The 22,834-nt window shown below is 34.5% G+C and overlaps 3 protein-coding genes across 6 annotated transcripts; 2 read left to right on the forward strand and 1 right to left on the reverse strand.

Annotated features, from left to right (window-relative positions):
* Positions 1-1,197: 1,197 nt before the first annotated feature.
* Positions 1,198-6,283, forward strand: LOC122306706 (mitogen-activated protein kinase kinase 6-like). Its single transcript, XM_043119183.1, has 8 exons — positions 1,198-1,402; positions 2,104-2,188; positions 3,126-3,260; positions 4,046-4,270; positions 4,369-4,551; positions 4,686-4,909; positions 5,861-5,906; positions 5,999-6,283. Exons 1-8 carry the CDS (start codon positions 1,329-1,331, stop codon positions 6,089-6,091), a joined length of 1,065 nt encoding a protein of 354 aa, XP_042975117.1. The 5' UTR covers positions 1,198-1,328; the 3' UTR covers positions 6,092-6,283.
* A 2,829-nt stretch (positions 6,284-9,112) lies between these two features.
* On the forward strand, positions 9,113-10,062 carry LOC122308121. The gene is made up of 2 exons (XM_043121293.1): positions 9,113-9,532; positions 9,668-10,062. Exons 1-2 carry the CDS (start codon positions 9,249-9,251, stop codon positions 9,927-9,929), a joined length of 546 nt encoding a protein of 181 aa, XP_042977227.1. The 5' UTR covers positions 9,113-9,248; the 3' UTR covers positions 9,930-10,062.
* Positions 10,063-10,755: 693 nt separating this feature from the next.
* LOC122308120 (arginine--tRNA ligase, chloroplastic/mitochondrial-like) lies at positions 10,756-21,456 on the reverse strand. Of its 4 annotated transcripts, none has more exons than XM_043121289.1 (18): positions 21,220-21,456; positions 20,814-20,884; positions 20,380-20,516; positions 20,153-20,228; positions 19,936-20,037; positions 19,518-19,733; positions 17,004-17,084; positions 16,755-16,838; positions 16,410-16,514; positions 15,381-15,559; positions 14,541-14,625; positions 14,138-14,324; positions 13,613-13,682; positions 12,656-12,725; positions 12,141-12,230; positions 11,528-11,596; positions 11,306-11,404; positions 10,756-11,208 (listed from the first exon to the last, which is right to left on the reverse strand). In XM_043121289.1, the coding sequence occupies exons 1-18, from the start codon at positions 21,332-21,334 to the stop codon at positions 11,098-11,100; spliced, it is 1,947 nt and encodes a 648-aa protein (XP_042977223.1). In that variant the 5' UTR covers positions 21,335-21,456; the 3' UTR covers positions 10,756-11,097. The 4 variants fall into 4 exon arrangements, with proteins under 4 accessions (XP_042977223.1, XP_042977224.1, XP_042977225.1 ...); XM_043121290.1 differs by having other exon boundaries at positions 20,814-20,888; positions 21,220-21,377; XM_043121291.1 differs by having other exon boundaries at positions 20,814-20,991; positions 21,220-21,371.
* Positions 21,457-22,834: the final 1,378 nt, after the last annotated feature.

A 22,834-nucleotide genomic window follows, 5' to 3' on the forward strand; every position in this document is an offset into this window, starting at 1 on the left:
ATTAGGTTTGAATTTTTTGAAAAGGAAAATGTGCTCCTTTTGTCATATGCAAAAAGTAAAAGATTAGGTTTGAATTTTTTGAAAAGGAAAGTGTGCTCCTTTTGTCATATGCCAAAAGTAAAAGATTAGGTTTGAAATTTTTGAAAAATGAATGATGTTGTCTTTGACAATTGAAAAAGAAGAACCTTTTATTTGAATTTTTTGAAAAACTGAATGATGTTGTCTTTGACATGTGAATCTTTTTAAATTTGAATATGAAGTCTCATATGCCTATAAATAGATCATTTGAAAGCTTCACATTTACAACACCAAGAGCATACAACATTCATTCAAAGCTTTCATTCTCTCTTTTCTAAGCATTGAGCCTTAATCCTTATTCATTTTGAGAGATATAGTTTGTGTTGTATTGTTCTTATTTCACTCATTGAGGAGTATTTTCTGATAACCTATTTACTATCAGCTTTTGTATCAGAAAAATGGTGTGTATAACTCTTGTGCGTGTAGAAAGGATTCTACACGGGGAATAGTTGAATCACCACGTGTAAGGTGATTGCAAGTGTAAAGGGTGTTCTACACGGATCCTTTGTAGCGGTGTTGTTCAAAGGTGTAATAGGTTTCTATCTCCACCTGAATGAGGTTGAATAGTGAATTTGAGAATTTTCAAGGAGTAGCTTGAGGCGAGGATGTAGGCAGTGGGGCCGAACCTCATTAACATACTGAGTTTGCTTCTCTCTTACCCTTACACTTTATATTTATTGTTATTTCATATTTTGTTTATATTTTATATTATATATTCGATTTATAATTGTTATTTTTTTAATACAACTCAATTCACCCCCCTCTTGTGTTAGTCATCTGGGCAACAGAACTCAACTAACATTATTGTGAGAGTTCTTGTTTATTTTTGAAATTGAAAGTTGAATAAAATTTTATTAGAATATATTTTTTTAATATTATTTTTGTTTTAGAATTTAAAAATTTTAAATTTTTTAATTTTATTTTATGTAAAAATTTAAAAAAATTATAATGATTAAATAAAATAAGATAAAGTAAGATAAAAATTTTGGTGAAAGACTGAGAAAGCGTGCGATCAGAGAATATCACAATATATTTTTAATGGGAGACAAGGACAATAAGGGTAAAGTAAAGGGGTAAAAGTGCAAATGACGATTTTAATTGCATTGCGCGGTCTTCTCGATTTGAAATACTGAGGAGCAAACGTCTCTCAATCGTCCGTCGCCTTCTGAATACCAATACGTTACAGTAACACACACACTCTCTCTCTCTCGAACTGGTAGAAGTGATCGAAAATCCTAAACAGATCAAACATGAAAATCAAGACGCCATTGAAGCAACTCAAGCTCTCCGTGCCAGCTCAAGAAACCCCAATCACTTCCTTCCTGTACTTTTTTCTCTAATTCATTTCCTGCTTCTCTTTTTCTTTCTACTTTCAGATCGGACTTCTTTTTCTCGCTTTACTGAATTTATCTTTGGATTGTATTTATTGCTTCGAAATGATCAATCTTTCCATGCCTATCGCTGCTGTTCTTTGATCCTCTTCATTTATCCTCCATGCGTATCCCCTGTTTGGTTACCGAGAAAATATAGGAAAAAGAAAATCAAATAATCTGAAGTCTTGTATCTTTTAGCTTTTCAATCTTTCTAATCAGCTGCGGACACATTGTGGGGAAACTGCAAATAACTTAAATTGAGAGTCTAATACATCTACATATGTTGTCTAATATATATTCATAAGCATGGACTAGTACCATTACCCCAGCTAAATAAAGATTGGGAAAATTGAAACCATTACTCCACTTGACTAGGACTAGTAAAATTTATTCTCTGTCTAGATGATCCCTTTTTACAGGTTCTCTGATAAAATAACCGAACCATGCGATTGAGATATATATATATATATATATATATATATATATTTTGGCCCTTTAACAGCAACTGCAAAGCTAGTTCTTTTAGAATATATAACTCTTTTTTATAAGTAATGTAATCTGATCAAAAAGCACAGAGGGGCGCAATCCAAGTACACTAGAAGTTTGAAAATTAATGTTTTATTTGTTGTTTTTAATTCCTGTAAATTTTCAGGACTGCAAGTGGTACATTTCATGATGGTGATTTACTCTTAAACCTGAAAGGTTTGCGGCTCAACACTGAAGAAAAGGAGTCCCGCGTAAGTTAATCTTGATTTAGATATGTTTTGTGGGTTTATATTGCTACACTCAATTTCACATTGCGTTAGTTAATTTTGATGTTAGTTATCAGTCTTCGGCTAATTCATTTGATTTTACCTTAAAGCATGTACTAAATCATATGTGCTTGTTTAAATTTTTATTAACATACGGCGTATTTCACTTCCAATCTTCTAGAATAAAATCGTGAGAATTTTGGGAGTCCTGCAGTGCAAAAGAATCTCTTAAAAAGGTTACAATGATAGGGCAGTGCTACAAACTAAGACAGTACTGGTTCACTATTTCCGCTTAACCTTCTTGCTTTGGCTGCTAATCTGTCTCTTCTACCTTGATGAATTTTTTTATCTACGTTGCTTGAAAGTTGGGATTGCTCACCTTAAGTTTACCATTACACAAGTAACCTCATTTTCAACAATGAGGGAGACCTTGAGAAAGAGATGCTTTCAGTCCAACTTTGAAATTTTACCATGCCAAAACATCAATTTGGTATTTTTCTTGCTCCCATTAACCAGATCCAGTTTTTACCCCTTGAGGAGGGCCTGCTAGCTTTTTCAACTTCGAAAGCACTGGACTCTTTTGGTATTCTTCTTGGAAACTTCCGAAAGCTCCAAATTTGATATATCACACATCTTGTCATAAGTTCACTTATCCAAGTCCCAAGCCTCTTATGAAAGATCTCATCATTCTTGCGTTAGTAACTTCGCTGCATGGGCTATTCACTTCAGGTTTTGTGCGTGCGCTCGCTAATTTTGCTGCATATTTTCTTTTCTTTTCTTTTTTATTGATATTTTTCTGTTGTTATATATACATTAATTTTATTATTCATGTTTTCATAGTCCTTATTCTTTGTTTTTTGTTTTATTTTTAACATATAGTGTTGAGCCTCATAACATTGGCCTTCTTGTCGTGTTTGGACAGCCTGCTGACAGTAAGGAGCTAGATTTTGAATTCTCGTTGGAAGATTTTGAGACTATCAAAGTCATTGGAAAGGGAAGTGGTGGCGTAGTACAACTTGTTCGCCATAAATGGATTGGAAAGTTATTTGCCTTGAAGGTCATTGTAACAGTAAAACCAATTTTCTCCAGTTAGTCATATTTTTTGGACTTGCCTATATGATTATATACTGTTATCACCTTCACTTTTGAATTTATATGGTCTCATGTTACATGATGTAATGAAAATGATGTCTAAACTCATAACCTCATCGAATGTACAAAGCGTCATAGGGTTTGTATCCCAAATTAGAATGGACTATATCACCATTTGGTTATACAAGAAGATGGGACGTGCTATGGATTAAAAAAAATGGAATGTGCTATGGATGCAAATGCAGTGACCAAAGCATGGAGATGTTTATTAGAGGATGACCTGTGTAATTTTCTGCTTGCTACCTTAAATAGCAAGCCTGTTTTGAAAAGCAAACTTTATAAAGGTATGGGACATTATCAAAATTTTATTAGTGGACCATGGTTAAGACCAGAACAGTCACTTATATATACAAAACTCCAGAATTGCAGGTTTGTCCACTTCTCCTGGCCTGCTTTTCTTGTTGTTTATGGTGCAGGGTTGTCCACTTCTGGCTAACCTTTGAAATTATAATCACTGATTGTGGTATTTTTCTTCTTAGGTTCATCTAACTTTCTGATAATTGAGGTTAACATCTTATCCTACTGCTTGTTTTGACAACGGCTCTCCAAGTATTTGCAGTTGGGGCTTCTTTTATGTTGAGTTTGGTATTGCACGTATTAAGATCTCAAATGATTTAGACAATAATTAGGAAGTTCCAATTAGGAAGGTGTACTTGTGTTAAATAGGAATTGCCTACCTTTTTGTTATAGGTTATCCAGATGAACATACAAGAAGATATCCGTAAGCAGATTGTGCAGGAGCTGAAAATAAACAAAGCAGCTCAATGTTCAAATGTCGTAGTTTGCTACCATTCTTTCTATCACAATGAAGCCTTTTCTCTTGTGTTAGAATACATGGATCGTGGATCTCTTGCAGATGTGATCAGACAAGTGAAAACAATTCTTGAACCATATCTTGCAGTTGTCTGTAAGCAGGTCTGTGAGCTAATTATTGTGGCTTTTAAGATTAATCTAAGATTGGTAAGTTTGGAGAAAGTCTTGTCATACGGTTAAAATCTATATTAATAATGCAGGTTTTACAAGGCCTTGTATACTTGCACTGTGAAAGACATGTAATACATAGGGATATCAAACCATCCAATTTGCTGGTGAACCACAAAGGGGAGGTGAAGATTACTGATTTTGGTGTGAGTGCGATGCTAGCTAGCACTATGGGCCAAAGGGATACGTTTGTTGGAACTTATAACTACATGTCGGTAGGTGGAATTTCTTGCTTTATTGCTTAAAAAATGATTTGTTTTTTCAAGTCATTATGAAGTTCATTCTGATGGTAATTTATATGAAAAAAAAAAATGAACATTCTAATTGGTTTTTTTTAATTCATTTTTAGCCGGAGAGAATTAGTGGGAGTACTTATGATTATAGCTGTGATATCTGGAGTTTGGGCATGGTTGTCCTCGAGTGTGCAATAGGACGGTTTCCTTATATGCAATCTGAAGATCACCAAACCTGGCCAAGCTTTTATGAGCTTTTGGAAGCAATTGTGGAAAGCCCACCACCTTCTGCCCCAGCAGATCAGTTCTCCCCAGAATTCTGTTCATTTGTCTCAGCATGGTAATGATATGTGCTCATGTTGCATTCTATGTTATTTCAGCATGGTGCAGTTTTGACTTTGTTTTAGCCTGTAAATGCAGATGTTTTTTCTTTTCCTCAATTATCTATACTTTTAAATTTTGGAATACCGCCTTTAGGCATTTTTATACCATTGGCGCCTCAGTGCAAAACCTAGTGTGAGTCCTACTTGCAAGCTAGTGTGCAAGACACTCTCCGCACTGTTAAAATGGCAAAAGCTGATTTGCAAGAGAAGTTTAAAAATTTTATATTTAATTTAATTTTTTTCGTTCTAACATGTCAGCAGTTAGGATAGTGTGTCCTCTATCGGTTTACAAATAGAATTTTTGTTTGTTTTTAGAGCCCAAGTTGTGTACCCTGTAATTCAAGTTGATGTTTGGTTTTCGAGTATAATCCACCAGGCCATCCTACTGACGATGTAAACGTGATAAGAATAGGGGATGCCTCCAGTAATTGATTTGAGTTGCCTCATTGAGACCTTATAATGAAACTGAGCAAAGAAATGTAAAGACTTCACTGCCAGGCTTCTATAGGGTATCATTTTGAAAGAACAGCTTGAAACTACAACCAAATAATTGTGAACTAGGTTACTACAGTATTGGTGTAACAGCTTCTCATAGAAATTTCATTAGCTATCGTTGTGCTGTTTCCAACATATGCTATCCACTTGGATATCAATTGCTGGGAGTAAAGTCCCTCGAAACGCTTGGGAAAGCGGTTTTTTTTTTTTTTTTTTTACCGAATGGCTATGTTATTTCCTGCATATCTAGTGAATATATCTATGTCCTGATGCTGAGGAATTTAGACTTGAATTGTTGCCACCATTTTCTCCAACTGAATTGAGAGATATTTAGAATTGTTCCACTCTTCCCCGGGATGGTTGTCAGTTCACAAATTCCCCTTGTTGATTTCACTTTTGATTGCCTTTTGCAGCATACAAAAGAATCCCCGAGACAGATCATCATCTTTGGATCTTTTGGTAAGTTATTTGGTATTATGTGTCTGTCTATTTCAAGAATTCGAGTTGTATACGCCAGAATCTTGATTGCTACCTCTCTTTCTTGCTTCCAGAGTCATCCTTTCATTAAAAAGTTTGAAGACAAAGACATTGATCTGGGAATTCTTGTAGGCAGCTTGGAACCTCCTGTAAATTTCCCTCGATAGTTTACCCTGTCATGTTATATTTGCAGTGTAAAATGTATTAGTCATCAGTTTTTGTCAAACATATTATGGATTTTCATGGAGCAGTTTGAAGTTTGAACATATGATCCATTAAGCTCATTTTTACAGTTATTATTGTTCACCTAAAACTTTCGAGCTCAATCATTTATGAAAAAATATGTTGGCTTTTAGGCATCTTTAATTTGGCATAGATTTTGAATCAAATAAGTATTATTCTGTGATAAATTATAAGTACCATCTGCATACATGAGCAATATGCAAAAATAATTATTTGTTGAGAAAAAATATATACAAATCCCAAATACATAAGTCTCGCGTTGTCTTTTTATAAAAGGTAGTGTTACAATGCTGCTCAGGTTTGACAACTAGCGTGGCCCTTAGTGCAAATTGTACTTCTTTTTTTTCTTTTTAAATATTGTTTAATAGTCTTTAAACATTTAGGAAAAAAAATATATTAATACACTAATAATCACTTTCTTAACCATCAAAGTTTTATTTAAATATTGAGCTGAGTTAAAATAAGTTGAGACTTTTAAAAATAATAGTAAGTTGAGATGGTAGAATGAGTTTTGTGGGACTCACTTAAGGTTGGTTTAGATATATTTATAAGAAGTTGAAAAAGGTTATAGGTCCTCTATATAAAAAGATGTTGAGTTGAAAAAAATTATGGGTCTTATCTGTAACGAGATTTTGAGTTGAGATAAATTTAATTATTTGAAAGTTGGGTATTCGGATATTAAACTTAACTTAAAATTAGATTGAATTAAGTAGATTTCAATTCAGACCAAATTTTAAACAGGGCCTAAGTAAAAAAATAAAAATATATGAGTAGTCAAATTGATGCGACATAATATCATTTTCCTTTTATAAAAAGGTGAACTTAATTAAGAAAAAGCTCAAAAAACTCACCTGGGTTTACATTACTCAAAACTTAGAAATGACGCACCTAAAATACATATCAACTTTGAAGTCACATATGTTGAAAACTAATTTATTGAGATTGGAGGGACGGCAATTTTTATATCTCGTAGCATTGGCATTGACTTGGTCAAATTTTAAAATATGTTTGTTTTTTTCACTTTTATGCTGTATTGAATTTGCCAAATGTAGATATGAAACTTTTGAACTACAGTAATTACTGTCTCCCTGACCATATTTTGACAAGACACTATTCATTGACCAAATTCATTTTTTATTCCATTATATCTCATCAATACCATTACTCTTAGACATGGTTAAGCCTCGTTGGGTGGAGCTGGATCTTCTTTTTTTCTCAATCTCTCTCTGCCTTTGCATCTCCCTCATAATGATGACATAAACTCCAAGGACACAGATTTCTCCCCCATATGAGTGTTCCATAACTTGCTGAAGGAGCAAGAAGATGTTTGTAGAATGATGGACAAAAAGAATTATACAATGATGTCACGGTTTTATTCATTTTTCTACAAAAGAATCATCTTGTTTGCCAAATCATGTAAATGCTTGCGGAGAAACAAGCTGCCTGAAAGTGGAGAAAAACAAGCAGCTGAGAACACAGAATATAAGGCAATGGATAAGATCAGATTACAAAGGAAAAAGAAAAGAAAAGGCAAAACACATGGTTTGATAGAATGATGAGGCCCACCTCTGTAAAAGCATGTGGTGGCAGCTTGAGTGCCCATCAAATTTTTGCCACCCTCTAACCTTTGAATGACGTGTATCCCAGTCATTAGTCAACCTCCTTATCCTCATTTCCTTTCAAGCCGACTCAACGTACCCTCTGCCTCTCAAAATCTTTTATTTAAACAACTAACTTATTTATATATATTGTGTGCTATTAGATAATATATATGAAAATATCAAACAAATCTCAACAGGGATTAATGTTAGATCTTGTTCTTTGGAGAATTGCATTTTCATTATTTTTACACTTGAAAATGCTTATTGGATCTTTTTGGTTATGGTTAATCTGAAATTTAATCCAAAAATAATCTATCTAATTAAACAATTTAAACCTATATGCACTAATTTTTTTTATTAAAATCATGTTGAATTCATGTATCTGGCGAAAAATATTGTATATATATAATGGAAAATATTAGGTTGCCTTTCTATATACATGGTTCGAAGTTACTGTTAATGTATTTGCATTTTTTTAAAAAAAATATAATTATAAATATAACTGCGCATTAATATATGTATCAATATAATGTGATTGGTTAAGAAATAAATTTTATTAAAAATAGTTTTAATTTAAATTTTAAATATAAAAAAATTTATATTGACATATAGATTAATACGTGATTTTATTTATATATTGTAAATTTTTTTTTATATATTAAAAAATATATAAATGCATTAATGATAATTTTTAGCGATAGGTTTGAGATGGCAGAGTAGCAGGCAACGCAGTGTCCGAACCATATGACATTTTGGCATAGAAGTCGCGTGAAAGACAACCACAGTTCAAAGTGAACCGTACCTTGCTAATTAGGTTCAAGTAAAACAAGGTTTGGGGGCAAAGAAAACACAGCCATGTGTATATACCCATCAAACTAATGGAAAGGTTTCTATTGGATCAAACAGAGATTCCACGTAGATAAAACCTATGGATTACATAAAACTAAAACTATTTTTATGTTGCCTTTTCATATCAATGACGCTTTAAAAACATTGAAATATTCAAAAGAAAATGTCATGTCTTTATGAGGCAAAGTAGCCCAGATGTTGACCTCAGTTTTACCAACAACACACAAAAAAAAAAAAAGAAAAAAGGGTGACTCGGATATGGATGTCTTCAATAGAACTTATCCCTTTTCCTTGTAGCATGGGAAAGCCCAATCAATTTAGACCATAAGGTGACGATAATGACAAATATTAGGATAAAGGCGTTACAGGAAAGAACCTTTTTTCAAATCATTAAACTATTCAATATTATCCGATTCTTCATTAATATTCTTACGTGTTTCCAAGTATTAATATTTTCTATATATAGATATATATATATATATATATATATATAATATTATAATGGTATCAAAAGCGTGTATAACACATATAATACTCACATGCTTCCTCCAAGAAAACTTCTTGGGTATCATTCAGCATCAGAAAGTTTACAAAAACTGAGATCTTCTTCTTCTTCTTCGACGAAATCGAAATGGGTACTGAACAAGCAAATTCAGTATTTGGTGATCCAAATCTAAAGGAAGTTGGTGCTAATGAAGCTAGGCATGAGAATTGGATGATGGTGGTGGAAGTTGGTGTTGAGATTCGTGACACAACATCCATCGAATCCTCCATAAACTCTGAGGAATCATCATCTTCGACAGAATTGATAGAGGATGCCTCTTCATCAACATCATATTCATCGTCTTCGTCTTCCTCGCTTATGAATGGACCTTTATACGAGTTATCTGAGCTCATGTTCCATCTCCCCATAAAGTAAGCTTCAATACAACTGATCACTACCAATGACCCCGTGTTCTTCACATTTTTTTTTCTTTTCATTGATATTGTTGGCTACATTATTATTACAAGGTTTCTCAGTTAGATTGAACTGTGTTTTTGTGGATACAGGAGAGGGCTTTCCAAGCATTTTCAAGGGAAATCGCAGTCTTTCACATCTTTAGCAAGTGTGAAGAGCTTAGAAGATCTTGCAAAGAGGGCACCACAAAGGAGGAAAATGAAGCCATGCAAGAGCTATGGTGGTGGTCTAGATGGTCATAAATCTAGCACTCCTCCTAAGGCTACCATATCCAAGAAGGCTTCAAGATCAGGATCTTTGTTGTCTTCATTGAGTAGGAGAGGTAGTTCGTTGGGTGGTCGTTCTGGGCCTTAAATTTCATGTACAAAAGAACTTCTGATATGCAAACCTCTTTGTTCTTGCACGGTTTGCAATACAACTTTAGTTTCTCTGAGAATGTAAATTTCATTTCAAAGTTGATTTGTGTTTCACATGTTGAGGTTGGACATTTCGCCTGGGTTTTTGCTTGCAATTATTAGCAGAAATTATGGAAACTCATTTGCATTTGAGGAGATTTCACTCAGTTCATGTGGAGCTGGAATTTGAACGTCGCAAATGCAAAATTTTCTCAACCCGTTTTTGTATTCCCTGATATTTCAAAACTCCATGCTCACTTTAGAGTTTCAACTAATTTGAGCAAGCCTACACCTCAATGAAATTCAATCAACTTAACTCTTGATAACATGATGTATGTTGCTAATAGCTCAATAAAAAGGTAGGGCTTTAGCAAGAAGAAACACGATATCTAACTATGCTGAGACGACGGCGGAAAACCCCATAGATTCTCAACTCGTATGTTTAGACGAAGGAACGTGAACAACTCCGAGCTAAACAATTTAAAAAAAAAAAAAAAAAAAAAAAAAAAAAAGAGAGAGAGAGAAGGGAAAAAGATCAATCCCACACTTAATTGAGGGTTTGGGGTGAGAGTTGTTTCTCGTATAATGGATGAAAGGAGTTGGGGGACTGTTGTCGGATGGTGACATATGAGACTCGTGCCGTGGTGCGCTGGTGGAACGGGGTTTTGATATCAGGGTTGGGCTAAGCTGAGGGCAGTTTTATAAAATTGGCAGTACATCCTCTCCCTCTTCGATAGGTTTCCCATCGTTTCGATTTTCTTGAAAAGATAAAAACAAATAGTTGATTGGTCTATGAAAAATCATATACAATGACAATAGCCTTTTACAAACTGAATCAGTCAATAATCCAGAATAGCAGTTTTTAAGAATGGATTGTTTATTCGTAACCCATTCCAGCCAATATCAAGCCAAAATGCCAGTTTGCGGTCGAGACCACGACTTACAGGCATACCGTAGCATGAACAAACTCATGTCTGCACGTTGGCTCATGTGCATTGAAGGCTTGTTGGGTTCAGTTTGTAACTTTAAAAGCCTTACATTTGCGGCTCTATCCACATAAATATCTTTAGCCAAACTTGGAAACCAAATGCCGTACAAAATGAATTGAGGTATACGAGCGTATAACATTATATCTTGTAGACAGGTATTATTCCAAGGAGATGAAAGCATTTCCGCATCACAGTTGCCGTCGCTTCGCACAACAAGAGCCTGCTCGTTTCCTCCGCTGAACCGACGACCTGACCATGTTTCAATATAAAACAGGTTAATTGATGGTGTGATTTAAACAGCACAGCATAAATATAAAGCATGAGATTGAACGTATGTGGACCATACCTGACAGTTGGAATAGAATCTTGTAAAGTTTTCTGACAGATTGTAGAGATATTCACACAACACATTCGGCAATAAATTGGTGCAGGCCTCCTCAACAATCTGAAAGGTAGAATGGCAGTTACAGCGGTCAGATCCGCACATCATGTCAGCTCGTAAAGATATATATTTGCCCCAAGTTCAAGAAATATGAGATCGATAAATTATTTTTTATGCATATCCTACCTCAGAAAATTGTAGCAGATGAAGCCCCAATGCACGCTCGTCCGCATGATCCAACACTATTGCCCCGGTCTGTCTCAATCAAAAGCAAATACAAGAACCACAACATCATTCGAGTTCAATCAACAAGTAACTTAACTAATTATTAACATTAAGTCGCTTTACAACAATGTCATGTGCAAAACGAGCTAATAATTTCAATCAGGCAAAAAAGAGAAAAATTCAAATTGAATTTTGTATGTATATGGCATCTGAGTTCTCTTGATTGAATTGAATTGGGTAAAACTTTTTAATTTATATTGAGTTTATTTTCTTATCAAGAAAAATATACCCATGAAATTTGGAAAGAGTTGGAAGCGTATGGGGAGGGGCAATGATCACAAGCTGGAAGCAGCACTGCTGTAGAAAACATCTTATCTCAATCATAAGTGAACTTATAGCTAAATCATTTAGGCGTCCAAAGTTTCCAGAATATATGTAGTTTCACAGGTCTATTACTCCAAGTGACATTAGTTCAGTTCAAGTTAGAGGCAATGGAAACCTAATTGCACACAAATGCAACTGCAATATAGCATCTACAGGAATAACTACTGCTTGAAGTCGGAAGAGAACTTACATTCTTCAACTCCTCTACGTCTTTACCAGATTTTCTGATGATTGAACAGATTCGGGCATGAGCATACAGCAAGTATACAGCAGTATTACCCTGTGCATATCAATTTTTGGGAAGTTCGTTACAAATATTAGTTATATTGAGGTAATAAAGCAGTATTTGCAAATAGTATCAACTAAAACATGCATGGCAGAGAGAGAGGAGAGGAGGAGGAAGAAGAAGAAGAAGAAGAAAAGCTTATAATAACTAGTTGGAATCTCTACGAAACAAAAAAAAAAAAAAGACCTAGTAATCCGCTTGATAGCCAGGCTATGAAGGTGATTCGCAAAATCAGTTGAAAAACAGGAACACAAAAAATACAAGAGTAGCATGGGCAAACGGATTCTTAACACAACTGATTTAATAAATTAATAGCTTCATAGCTTAGCTTCAGATAATCTGCACACCAATAACAAGTGAATATTAAATGGACCTTATCATTTAGCATTTTTTTTTTTTTTCCTTCCTTTAGTAAGTACCTTATCATTTAGCATCTGATCGAAATTAAACGTGTAATTGGTTAATCTGTTGTTCTTCAGGTCAGCATACCTGCCAAAACCATTTTAAAAAAAAGGAGTCAAATTATTTTTGATAAGTAAAAAGGAGTCAAATTATTTATCAAAAAACAAAAAAAGAGGAGTCAAATTACTAACACTCAAAAAGGAAAAGGTGTGTTCATTCCAGTTACGTAGAATGGCCATGCATGAAGCCACCGACTTCTTAATCATTCACAATCATGTAACAAAATTTGTTGTATACATTTGAAATTTTTTCAGCAAGAACGAATAATAGTATTATGTGGACCTTTTTTTTAATAAAAATGTATTTCATGATCTGTTTCACTATCTGACCTTTAATATCTCCCAGCTACAAAACACATAAAACTGCCTAGGCCAGGAAGCTACCCCACCGAGGTCCTAAATGAATAAGCATCATGTTTATTACCTCCATATAGACCAGGACTATTTATACGAATTCCAAACTTCATGGTATTATCTGTAGGATAGAAAGCAATATTACAGATAAACTAAAATTGACATTTTTTAAAAATCTTTTTGCTATGAAATTTTGAAAAGAGCAGTATAGCCCTAGGAGGGGTAAACCCCCAGGCATTGTACCAAGGGTCCATAAAGACCAAGGGTTGTGCCATTCAGCCCATGGGCTGTTTTTCTTAAATGGATATAATTATTACTTTGGAAAAGATGTTTTAGTTTCCCTCTTCCATGGGGATCATCTAGAATGCGGACTGTTTGAATGGACCGAAATGAACAACACAAATCAAACCATGAGCTGGCAGGAGGCCCCAACCTTGTAATACAGTCAGAGATTTGAGGTCTTACAAAGTTGATACTTACAAACCAGACTAATCTGCAGGTACTTAAAAGAGACTTATTATGCATATTATTGATGTAGATACAAAATTGTAAGTAGCTTACTTGACAGCACCATAACCTACTGCCTCGGCAGTTTGCTCAAGCTCCTCTTCAGACCACTCTATATCCTTGCCTGGCCAAGATAGAAGAATTATATAGACTTCAAAAGTTCTTAAGCTTGGTACTTACAAATGTTATTGAGAGGAAATAGGCATGTTAAGAGGATCATAAATCTTTTTTTCATTGGCACCAGGTGCCCAGGAACAAAGTCCAAACTAATCTCGGTGGTGCACAAGCTCAGCAAGGAGTTTCTTGCAAGTGCAATTCGGGTAATTTAGTGGAAAATTCCCCCAGTCCGATGGCCCATTGAAATTTTTTGCACCCAAGACTTTGTACCTTAGACCTAAGAGGAGCATGCCACCAAAACCAAAACTCTTACCACTTGAGCCAACTCCTAGGGGTTAAAGGATCATAGATCTTACAACTGTAAAATACAAGCTGTCTTAGATGTTATTACAAAAAAAGATACACTGAGCGAAACAATGATTGTAACAAGTAAATGAAAAAATAGACCGTTCAGTATCATACCACGATCGATAAGAGCTGTTTTGCTGCGACTCTTGGCTTCATCAAGTAAATCAACTAACCGAACCACTTCAGTGTTGCGAGTTCGAAAGCGCTTCCCATCTTCTCCAAGAACAAGTCCGAAACCCACGTGGCTAGCTTTAGGATATGTGTTACCCTCAGCTTGGAGCCAACCTGCGCGTTTGGCAGCCTGAAATATAGAAGCAAATGTGTCTTCTGATCAATAAGCAATGGTACCAACCCCTGACTTATAAAGCAGTTACTTCAGATGGCTGTCCAACAGTTACAAACATTAATGTAGAACAACAGCACTTAGATTAATTTTTTTATCGGTAAGAGCACTTAGATTAATAACAATGTGCATGAATGAAAAAATCATACATGAGTTAAGGCTTTGGATACATACCCGAAACACCATATCAAAGTGCTGCTGCTGGCCAACATCAGTAACATATATAATCCACTCAGCTTTCTCTTCATTAAGGCGATACCTATAAATTGTAATTGGCACTGTTAATACGAGTGACTTATTATACTGCCCATTCTGCAGCCACTCAGCAGTCAAATGAGTTACACAAACTCTAGAGATAACTACATGGGTAATGGCCTTATCCCAAATGAACATGTTAATGAGCAGAAACCCTTGATTCACATGATAATGGTCAACCACAATTGACCAGTATCACTGCAAAGATATTGGCATAATATGGGTTAGAAGGGGCGGCAAGAAATATAAAATAATCACTGCAAATGGAATCGGAAAGATAGTAGTTTGAAGACCTCCATTACAGGAACACATATATAACTCTTGCAAAAATGATTATTTTAAAGAAAACAACTTTAATGAATAAAAAAAGGGGGTGACGAGGGAGAAAATTTAGGAAAAAATGTATATAGCCAAGCAATCAGATATGACAGTATTCCAAACTATCAAATATCCAAAATTTCAGTTTAAAAGGCTTAGAAAGTTAGCAAAACTCCCCATGGTCAGCCATCAGTACATGTTAGATATCAACTAGTATAGCATATCTCATCCAACGAATATTGGTTATGCAATTAACAAAAGAGTTCCAAAGGTCCCCAGAACCAGTGGCTTAAACTTACAAATACAAGAACATACAAATAGAGAAGGAACAGGAGTAGAAGGAATGCATATACAAGAACAGCTAAAGCATCATAAAACTAAGGAACCATTACCTTCAAATTTCAAATTAACTAGGATGATGGTAGTAAGAAAAATACTAACCAAAGAGCTGCTAGATCAGTTGAAGCATAATTGAAACCGCCATCACTCTTCACAACAATAAGAGGTATATTGAACCCCTCAATAAAGATCACACGAGCACCCTGACTGTCCTCAACTAAATTTTTACTGGTCAATTCCTTCAAAACCTCAGGAATATATGGATTGTAGAAACTTTCCCCCTGTTAGCAAGAAATTATATATTTAAATATGTGCATCATTTTTTTTAAAAGTATCAATATGCACCTCATTTCTTACCTACTTTTCAGGAACTCAGTATAAATATAATAACTAAGATCTTTGTAGTCTACATGAAGTAAGGGTCCTGCATTTCATGCGACTTTAATGAAAAAAAACTACAATCTTATAATTGTCAATTTTTTTCATCACAACAATACCATAAATTGGGAATTTTCTATTCAGCATCATATGTTTGTCATTGCATATGCAAATATTCAATATCACAAAGGCACTTTAGGTACAGCAGGTCTATTACTAAAGCTCACATTGCACTTTCAATGTAACAGCAACTTCCACCTACCCTTTGTCATCCTCGCCGACTACCATAACGAAACCAAAAAAAAAAAATTGCTCAAAGAAATACTTTGTGGCTTAAGCTTTTATCCCTCGTAGTCAATTCAATTTTATTATGGCTAGAATTCCTCTGTTTTAAAGTTGCATTTAAGGTATGCTATTTTCAATATATAATCATACACATGAAGACCTACAAACCTGATCTAGAACTAAACCTTTTTTTATTGAAAATCTAGAACTAAAGCTTATAAGGAACATTGACCAAAACTCAGGGCAAACATTTCTGTAAGGGAATAGTCAAGAACAACATGAGTTCTATGGTTGTTTGTGCTTTTGAAAAGTTTTTCAATCCAAACATAATATCTGTACCAACCCACCCCACCCTTCTATCACCTAAGTCAAATGAAAACATACAATTTTTCCATTTTATGAACATAACTTAGGAGAAAACAGAAGTCAATAACTGTCTCAGGGCACCATGACACAAAGTTTGCATACCTTTTCCTCTAAATGAACTCCAAGGCATTGATAAACCCTATTAAACTCATTCCGACTGATTTCACAAATCTGTGCCCATGCCCTACGATACTTCTCTTCACCACCCTGTCAAAAGTTAAGCCATTACAAGCCAAGAATTATAAGTTGGATTTTACGAAAAGCACATAATGGGTGCAACCTGAGTAGACAGGAAGTATAAAAGCAAAAGCACCACAATTAAGGGAGAATAGAAAACCAGGAAACAACAGACATTGCGTGAACCCTAAATATTCAACGTTTAAACAGTTTCCAATATTGCATTATCTTTCAACTTCAGTCCTTAAGCCATAAGAGTAAATAAATCACCTGGAGTTGAACTACTGCTTTTTGTGCCTTTTCCTTAAATTCAGGATCACTGTCAAATCTCTGTTTCGAAGCCTTATAGAATGCCTACAAAAGTACCATTCAAATTAGAATCACAATTCATTTAAAAAATTTATTTCTTATAAATGGGCAACAAGATAATTTATTATAAATGTCCTAAAGCATAAAAATTGAAAGTATGAGAATCACACAGTGGAAATGAATCTACATAATCTTAATGTTTACACTCACCTGAAGATCTCCAACAGCTGTTTCAGTAACATCTTCCCAGTTTGGAAATTTTTCATAGAGGAATTCAATCAACATACCAAACTGCAAAACACAGACGAGTTTAAGCTATATGGTAATGGTACTCACGCAACATGTGTAAATGGAACAGATGGAAAAGGGTTGGGGGGGGGGGGGGGGGGGGGGGAATAAGGATGTTTCCTGGCATTATAGAATAACTTAGCTCAAGATATTAAAATGTCATGTTCAGTGAGCCTAAAGTGTAAAAAGAGCACTTCTGTAGTTTTTTTAAATATATGTGTGTGTGTGAAATATCTGTTCTAACTATCATTGTTTGTCTGGGCCATTAATTTAGATGAAGTAGGTGAGGAAGATGACATGAATTACACATATTTGGTGGCAATAATCATGGTCCTACTTAGTGATGATCATGATGATCTACATATTCAGATTGCATTGTATTTCTGGCTAGTATTTTGGTTTAACCATGAAATTTATTTTGATAATGATTATTAAATATCATTGTTCTATATATTTTGAAAAGCACAACAGAACTATATTTTTTATTGCAAGAAATCTCGGAGAACATGTCTTTTACACAATTAGACCCCAAATCCGGTTCTTTGTCACAATCATTGTTTCTCTCGGCGTATCTTGTTTTTGTAATAACATCTATGACAGCTTGTATTTTACAGTTGTACAATTTATGACCTTTAACCTCTAGGGGTTGGCTCAAGTGGTAGGAGCCTTGGTCTTGCGGTATGCTCCCTCCAGGTCTAAGGTTTGAACCCTCAGATGCAAACAATTTTTAGGAGCCATCAAACTAGAGAATTTCCCTTTGAATACCCGAGGTGCATTTGCAAGAATCTCTTTACCGAGAGTCTGTGCACCTTTGGGATTAGTAGAGACTTTTTCCCGAAAATCTAATGCCAATAAAAAAATAAAAATTAAAAAAAAAAAGTTCATAAGCTGCTCATAATTTTTTTAAAATTACTATATTTTATGAGTATTTTGTTAATATACATTATTTTTTTGAAAAAATCTATTCTCAGGCCGGTGTGTAGAGCACACCTAGTAAAGTGCTTATATGACATAATTTGATTTGAAAGATAAATTTTAAATTTTGAATCTTATAAATCAAATATTACCATTTAATTGATGTGAATGGTGTTCTCTACACACCAGCTTGAAAATAAAAATAACTATTTAAAAAAAAAAAAAAAAAACATTTAAGCTTTGCTTTCAATTAGGTGCACTTGCGCTTTGTACGTAGGCTCTAAGCAACATTTGCATTTAAGTGTGATTGATTCTTACACCAACAATGACCTAGTTTCTAAAATACACGGCATCAGTCCTATATCTCATGTTTATTAGTAATCTACAAGGGATATGCCATTACAAGATTACCCAGGCAGTAATATGAAAGTTGCAAACAAGAGCATGCATGTGATGCCCTAATCCAATTAGGAAGACATATTCGAGCAAATAGTATGTTAGATGAGCAAAAAATATAAAAAATAAACTTTGTTCACCATGTATATCGAGAAATCATTTTGCTTTTGAAGATGTTAATTTTCAATAATATTCAGTGGAATGTTAACTTTATTAGGGATGCTAATGACTGGGAAGTGGATGATGTTAAGGCTTTTCTGGAAAGACTTTACAGTTCAAAGTTGATGTTTGGTAGGGAGGACAGCATGCTGTGGGTTCCTGCAAAAAATTCTAAGTTCTCAATTTCCTCTTTTTTCAGCATATTAACCAGTCACAGGAGCTGTCAATTCCCCGGGAAAAACATATGGAAAGTGAAAGTTACTCCAAGGTTGCTTTTTTCTGTTGGGTGGTATCCCTAGGTAAAGTGTCTGATAACTGAAAATCTTAGAAGGAGAGGTATGTACATTGCTGATTGGTGTGTCACGGGCAAGAAAGATGGGGAATCTGTTAATCATCTCTTTCATTGTGAAGTGGCCAGGTTCTTTTGGAATGAGGTTTTGAATCGGACTGGTCTACTTTGGGTAATGCCCAAGGAAGTGGTGGATTTAATGGTAGGTTGGAAGGGATTGAAGGGTGGTAAGAATGCTGTTGATATTTGGAAGACGATTCCTTCTTGTCTCGTGTGGTGTCTATGGCTTGGAAAACAAAGAACATTCATTCGGAGATCTTAGGAATTTTTTTTTAGTACTTTGAGTTTGTGGGCTAAAACTTTTGCAGTGGATGATAATTTCCAGTATTTGTTTTAGATTTCCTTTTTGTTTTTAGAAAGCAGTAGGTATTTCCTTTGTATACGTCTTGTGTACTTGGCCTTATGCCTATTCTTGGAAATAAAATCTCTTATTACTTATCAAAAAAAAAAAATCATTTTGCTTTTGATGTTCATAACTCCAACCTTATGGATTAGATTCAAAGGAGACAAGAATCAATGGTATTATATACAAAGAGCAAGAATGAAAAAACTTGAACCCTTAACAAACACATACAGCTACAGTGTAATAAATATGCATTTTCATAAACTGGAAATACCTGTGTCCCCCAGTCACCAACATGATTTCGCCGAAGAACTTCAACATGTGAAAACTCAAGCATGCGGGCGAGCGTATCCCCAATGATGGTAGATCTTAAATGTCCTACGTGCATTTCTTTAGCTATATTAGGCGAAGAAAAGTCAACAACAGCCCTTTTGATTGCAAGCCGTGGTGCCCATGTATCAATACCATCAATTAACATTTTTTGAAGACTCTGCAGCAGCAATATTTAGAGTTGAGCCACCACAAAAATCAGTTATATCAGCTACAATAAAGTAATTCATTCTCTTCCTTTCTGTCTTCCCTTTCTTCAGATAAGACGTTATGAAAAGTAAAGGAGATGTTCCTTCACATATTGCAAATAAAGGGCACAGATAAGTTCTAAACAACAAAAGCAGTTAATGACATGCGCACACCTTGGCTATCCAATTCTTGGATAATACGACATTAACAAATCCAGGCCCAGCAACAGAGCACGATTCTACCATTTCAGATTGAGGGAGATTTCGCATTATGGCCTATGAATTAGGAAAAAAAAAATGTACCGATAACATCCCATACCATCAAATCAAGTCTAATAGACAACTTTTTAATTATACTACACAATTATAACACAGACGTCAATGTCAATACCTGTCCAACAGCTGGAGGACCCTTAAATTCATTTTGCTTTCCTTTTATTTTAGACCATAGGCCCATCGCGTTATTACTGCAACAAAGAAAACCCCAGTTTAGCGGCCAAAAAGAACTCCATATGAAACCCGAGGCCAAGAATTAAATATATTTCAAAAAACAGTTTCCGGGGTAGCTCCCTTGCCTAAATTTCACATATATTATTCGTGACAAAAGCTGAACAATACCATTGGTAATCTCCAAATTTTGCAGTGCATGCAGCAACCAAAGGCTCTATATCTGGCTCATTAGGCACTGTTGCATTAAGTGCGGACTCAAACAGTTTGGCCAACTGTTGCTTCACATTTCCCACATTTTGTTCCTCCTGTGGCACAATGCAAAATTACTTCAGCGAAAACTCGATCACACTGCATGCTAAAATTAGAAAAGAAACTGGCACCAAAATAATCAATTGCTTCGCCCACTATATTCCACATCCAGACTTGAAATGAAAAGATTATCTTTGATGAAAAAATAAAAAAAAGAAGAAGAACAGCACTAACAGGCTCAAGTGGTTGAGTTGTATTAATTTACCTTTGCCATCGTTGAAACTGAAAGAAATTATCTTTGATGGAAAAAAATAACACTAACAGGAGCAAGTGGCTGGGTTGTATTATCTTACCTTCGCCATTGTTGAAACTGATTGTACCTTGGATGCCAAAATGAGCCTCCTAGATGTCACCCTCAACAAGTCTGTCTAGTTTCGCATCGAAAACATTAACTTATAACGAATTCATGAGAAAACAACTTCGAATCAAAGTATAGGACTCAAAAGAGCACGATAAATGGCACGACACATTCTGAACACATTAGAGAACAAAAAATAGGGAGTGCATTAAAATTTAGTTAAGTTGCCGCAAAAGCACAGAGGAAAGAAAAAGACAAACAGAGAATAACTAAGCATTGAAACGTTAGAATGTGTAATACTTGGAACCCTAGGAAGCTGAAAAGGGTGATAAAGTCCACAAACAAGTTGATATTAGAGAGAGAGAGAGAGAGAGAGAGAGAGAGAGAGAGAGAGAGAGTACCGGCGGCGGGGAGAGAAGGAGAGGGGTGAAGGTGAGAGAGGCGATGGAAGGAGAAAAATTGAGAGGGAGAAACCGGACCAAGGAAAAAGGCGGCCAAGGACGACGCTACTATCATCACTTTCCTTGCGTCTTTCTTACTTATATAATATGTAAGTCGTTCGAGCTTAGGAAAGAAAAACCGCTGCCCGCTCAACGCTTCTGTTACCCGATTCCTCTTTGCTTAGGGTTTTGCGGGAATCCTCTTTTTTCCTTTTCTATTTTATTTTATTTTTTTCTGTTTATTCTCTCTTTTTCCTTCGTTGACCAATGAAATCACGGCATGTCAGCAGAAAGATGGGGCTGCGAAATATTGGCTTGTTTTAACTTTTATCTTTCTTTACATCCACATTTAATTGGGAAAAGTTGATTAGGGAGAAAAAAAAAATCAACTTAATTTATTTTATATATAATTATTTTTACATATTTTTATATATTTTATTAATAAAATTGATTAAAATAATTATTTTATATTTAAAAAGTAACGCAACTAATCATATTAATAAAATGTATAAAGAAATATAAAAGTAACTGAATATAAAATTTTTAAATTTTTAAAATTTTTTTGTTATAGAAATAAGAATTAATCTGAAAATTATGAAAATTAGTACATTAATATTATATAACAAGAGTGTGATAAGAGTACACTGTATATGTGTCAAAGATTTTTAAATAGAATTATTTTTTTAGAAAACATATGCAATAATGTATGAATGCGAATTAGAATCTATAACCCAATCCCCATTTTTACTATTACAAAATACAGGATATATATGATATATCGGTTGAACTACAATTTAACCTATCATCTACTTTATTTTTATTGAATTCACGTGTCCACTCAAAGTCTAGATCATTCGTCAACTTAGCAAAGAAAAATGGATAACAAACTTATTAGGATGAGTTTTGAGTCTAAAATTCAAAGCTAAGATTGTTTTAAAAATTCAATACCATATGGTTATTAATTAAAAATATGAAAATTATACTTCACATCTTCAAATTATCAGCGATATTGTATTTTGCATTAGTAGTTTGAGATATAAACTACAAGTTCTTGATGGTTTGAAAATACAAAATGGATTTATTCTTGAAAGATAAGTGTTGCAGTCATAAATAAATCTCACAAAAGTAAACACATAAATCGACATAATTTCACACCATATGTTAGACCTAATTTATAAAAAAAGAATATTTATATCTAACTTGCTATATCAAACCATGTCAGTTTATGAGTTTACTTTTATGATATCTCTTTATGGTTAAAGTATTTCTTTTCTTGAAAATACTATAATATTTATAGACAATCTCACATAAAGGGTTTCATAAGAGTTTTAAGTCAAAATATATAGTGCTTTCAATAAGGTCATTAAGAAATAGTGAAATCAAGTAGCTTGTTTGAAAAAATGAGTAATCATAAGTTAAACCTAACTAACTACAAACTGATTTTGACGAGTGTGGCTGCTAAGGGTTGGAGGGTCTACAATTCCCTCTCCTCCACTTTTGCTTGAATTGCCTACAATCCAAGCAAAAGATTGCGGGAGATATATATATATATATTTTAAAGAAGTCCAACTTTTAT

This window comes from Carya illinoinensis, chromosome 4, assembly GCF_018687715.1.
Source record: "Carya illinoinensis cultivar Pawnee chromosome 4, C.illinoinensisPawnee_v1, whole genome shotgun sequence".
In the NCBI taxonomy this organism is placed as follows: domain Eukaryota; kingdom Viridiplantae; phylum Streptophyta; class Magnoliopsida; order Fagales; family Juglandaceae; genus Carya; species Carya illinoinensis.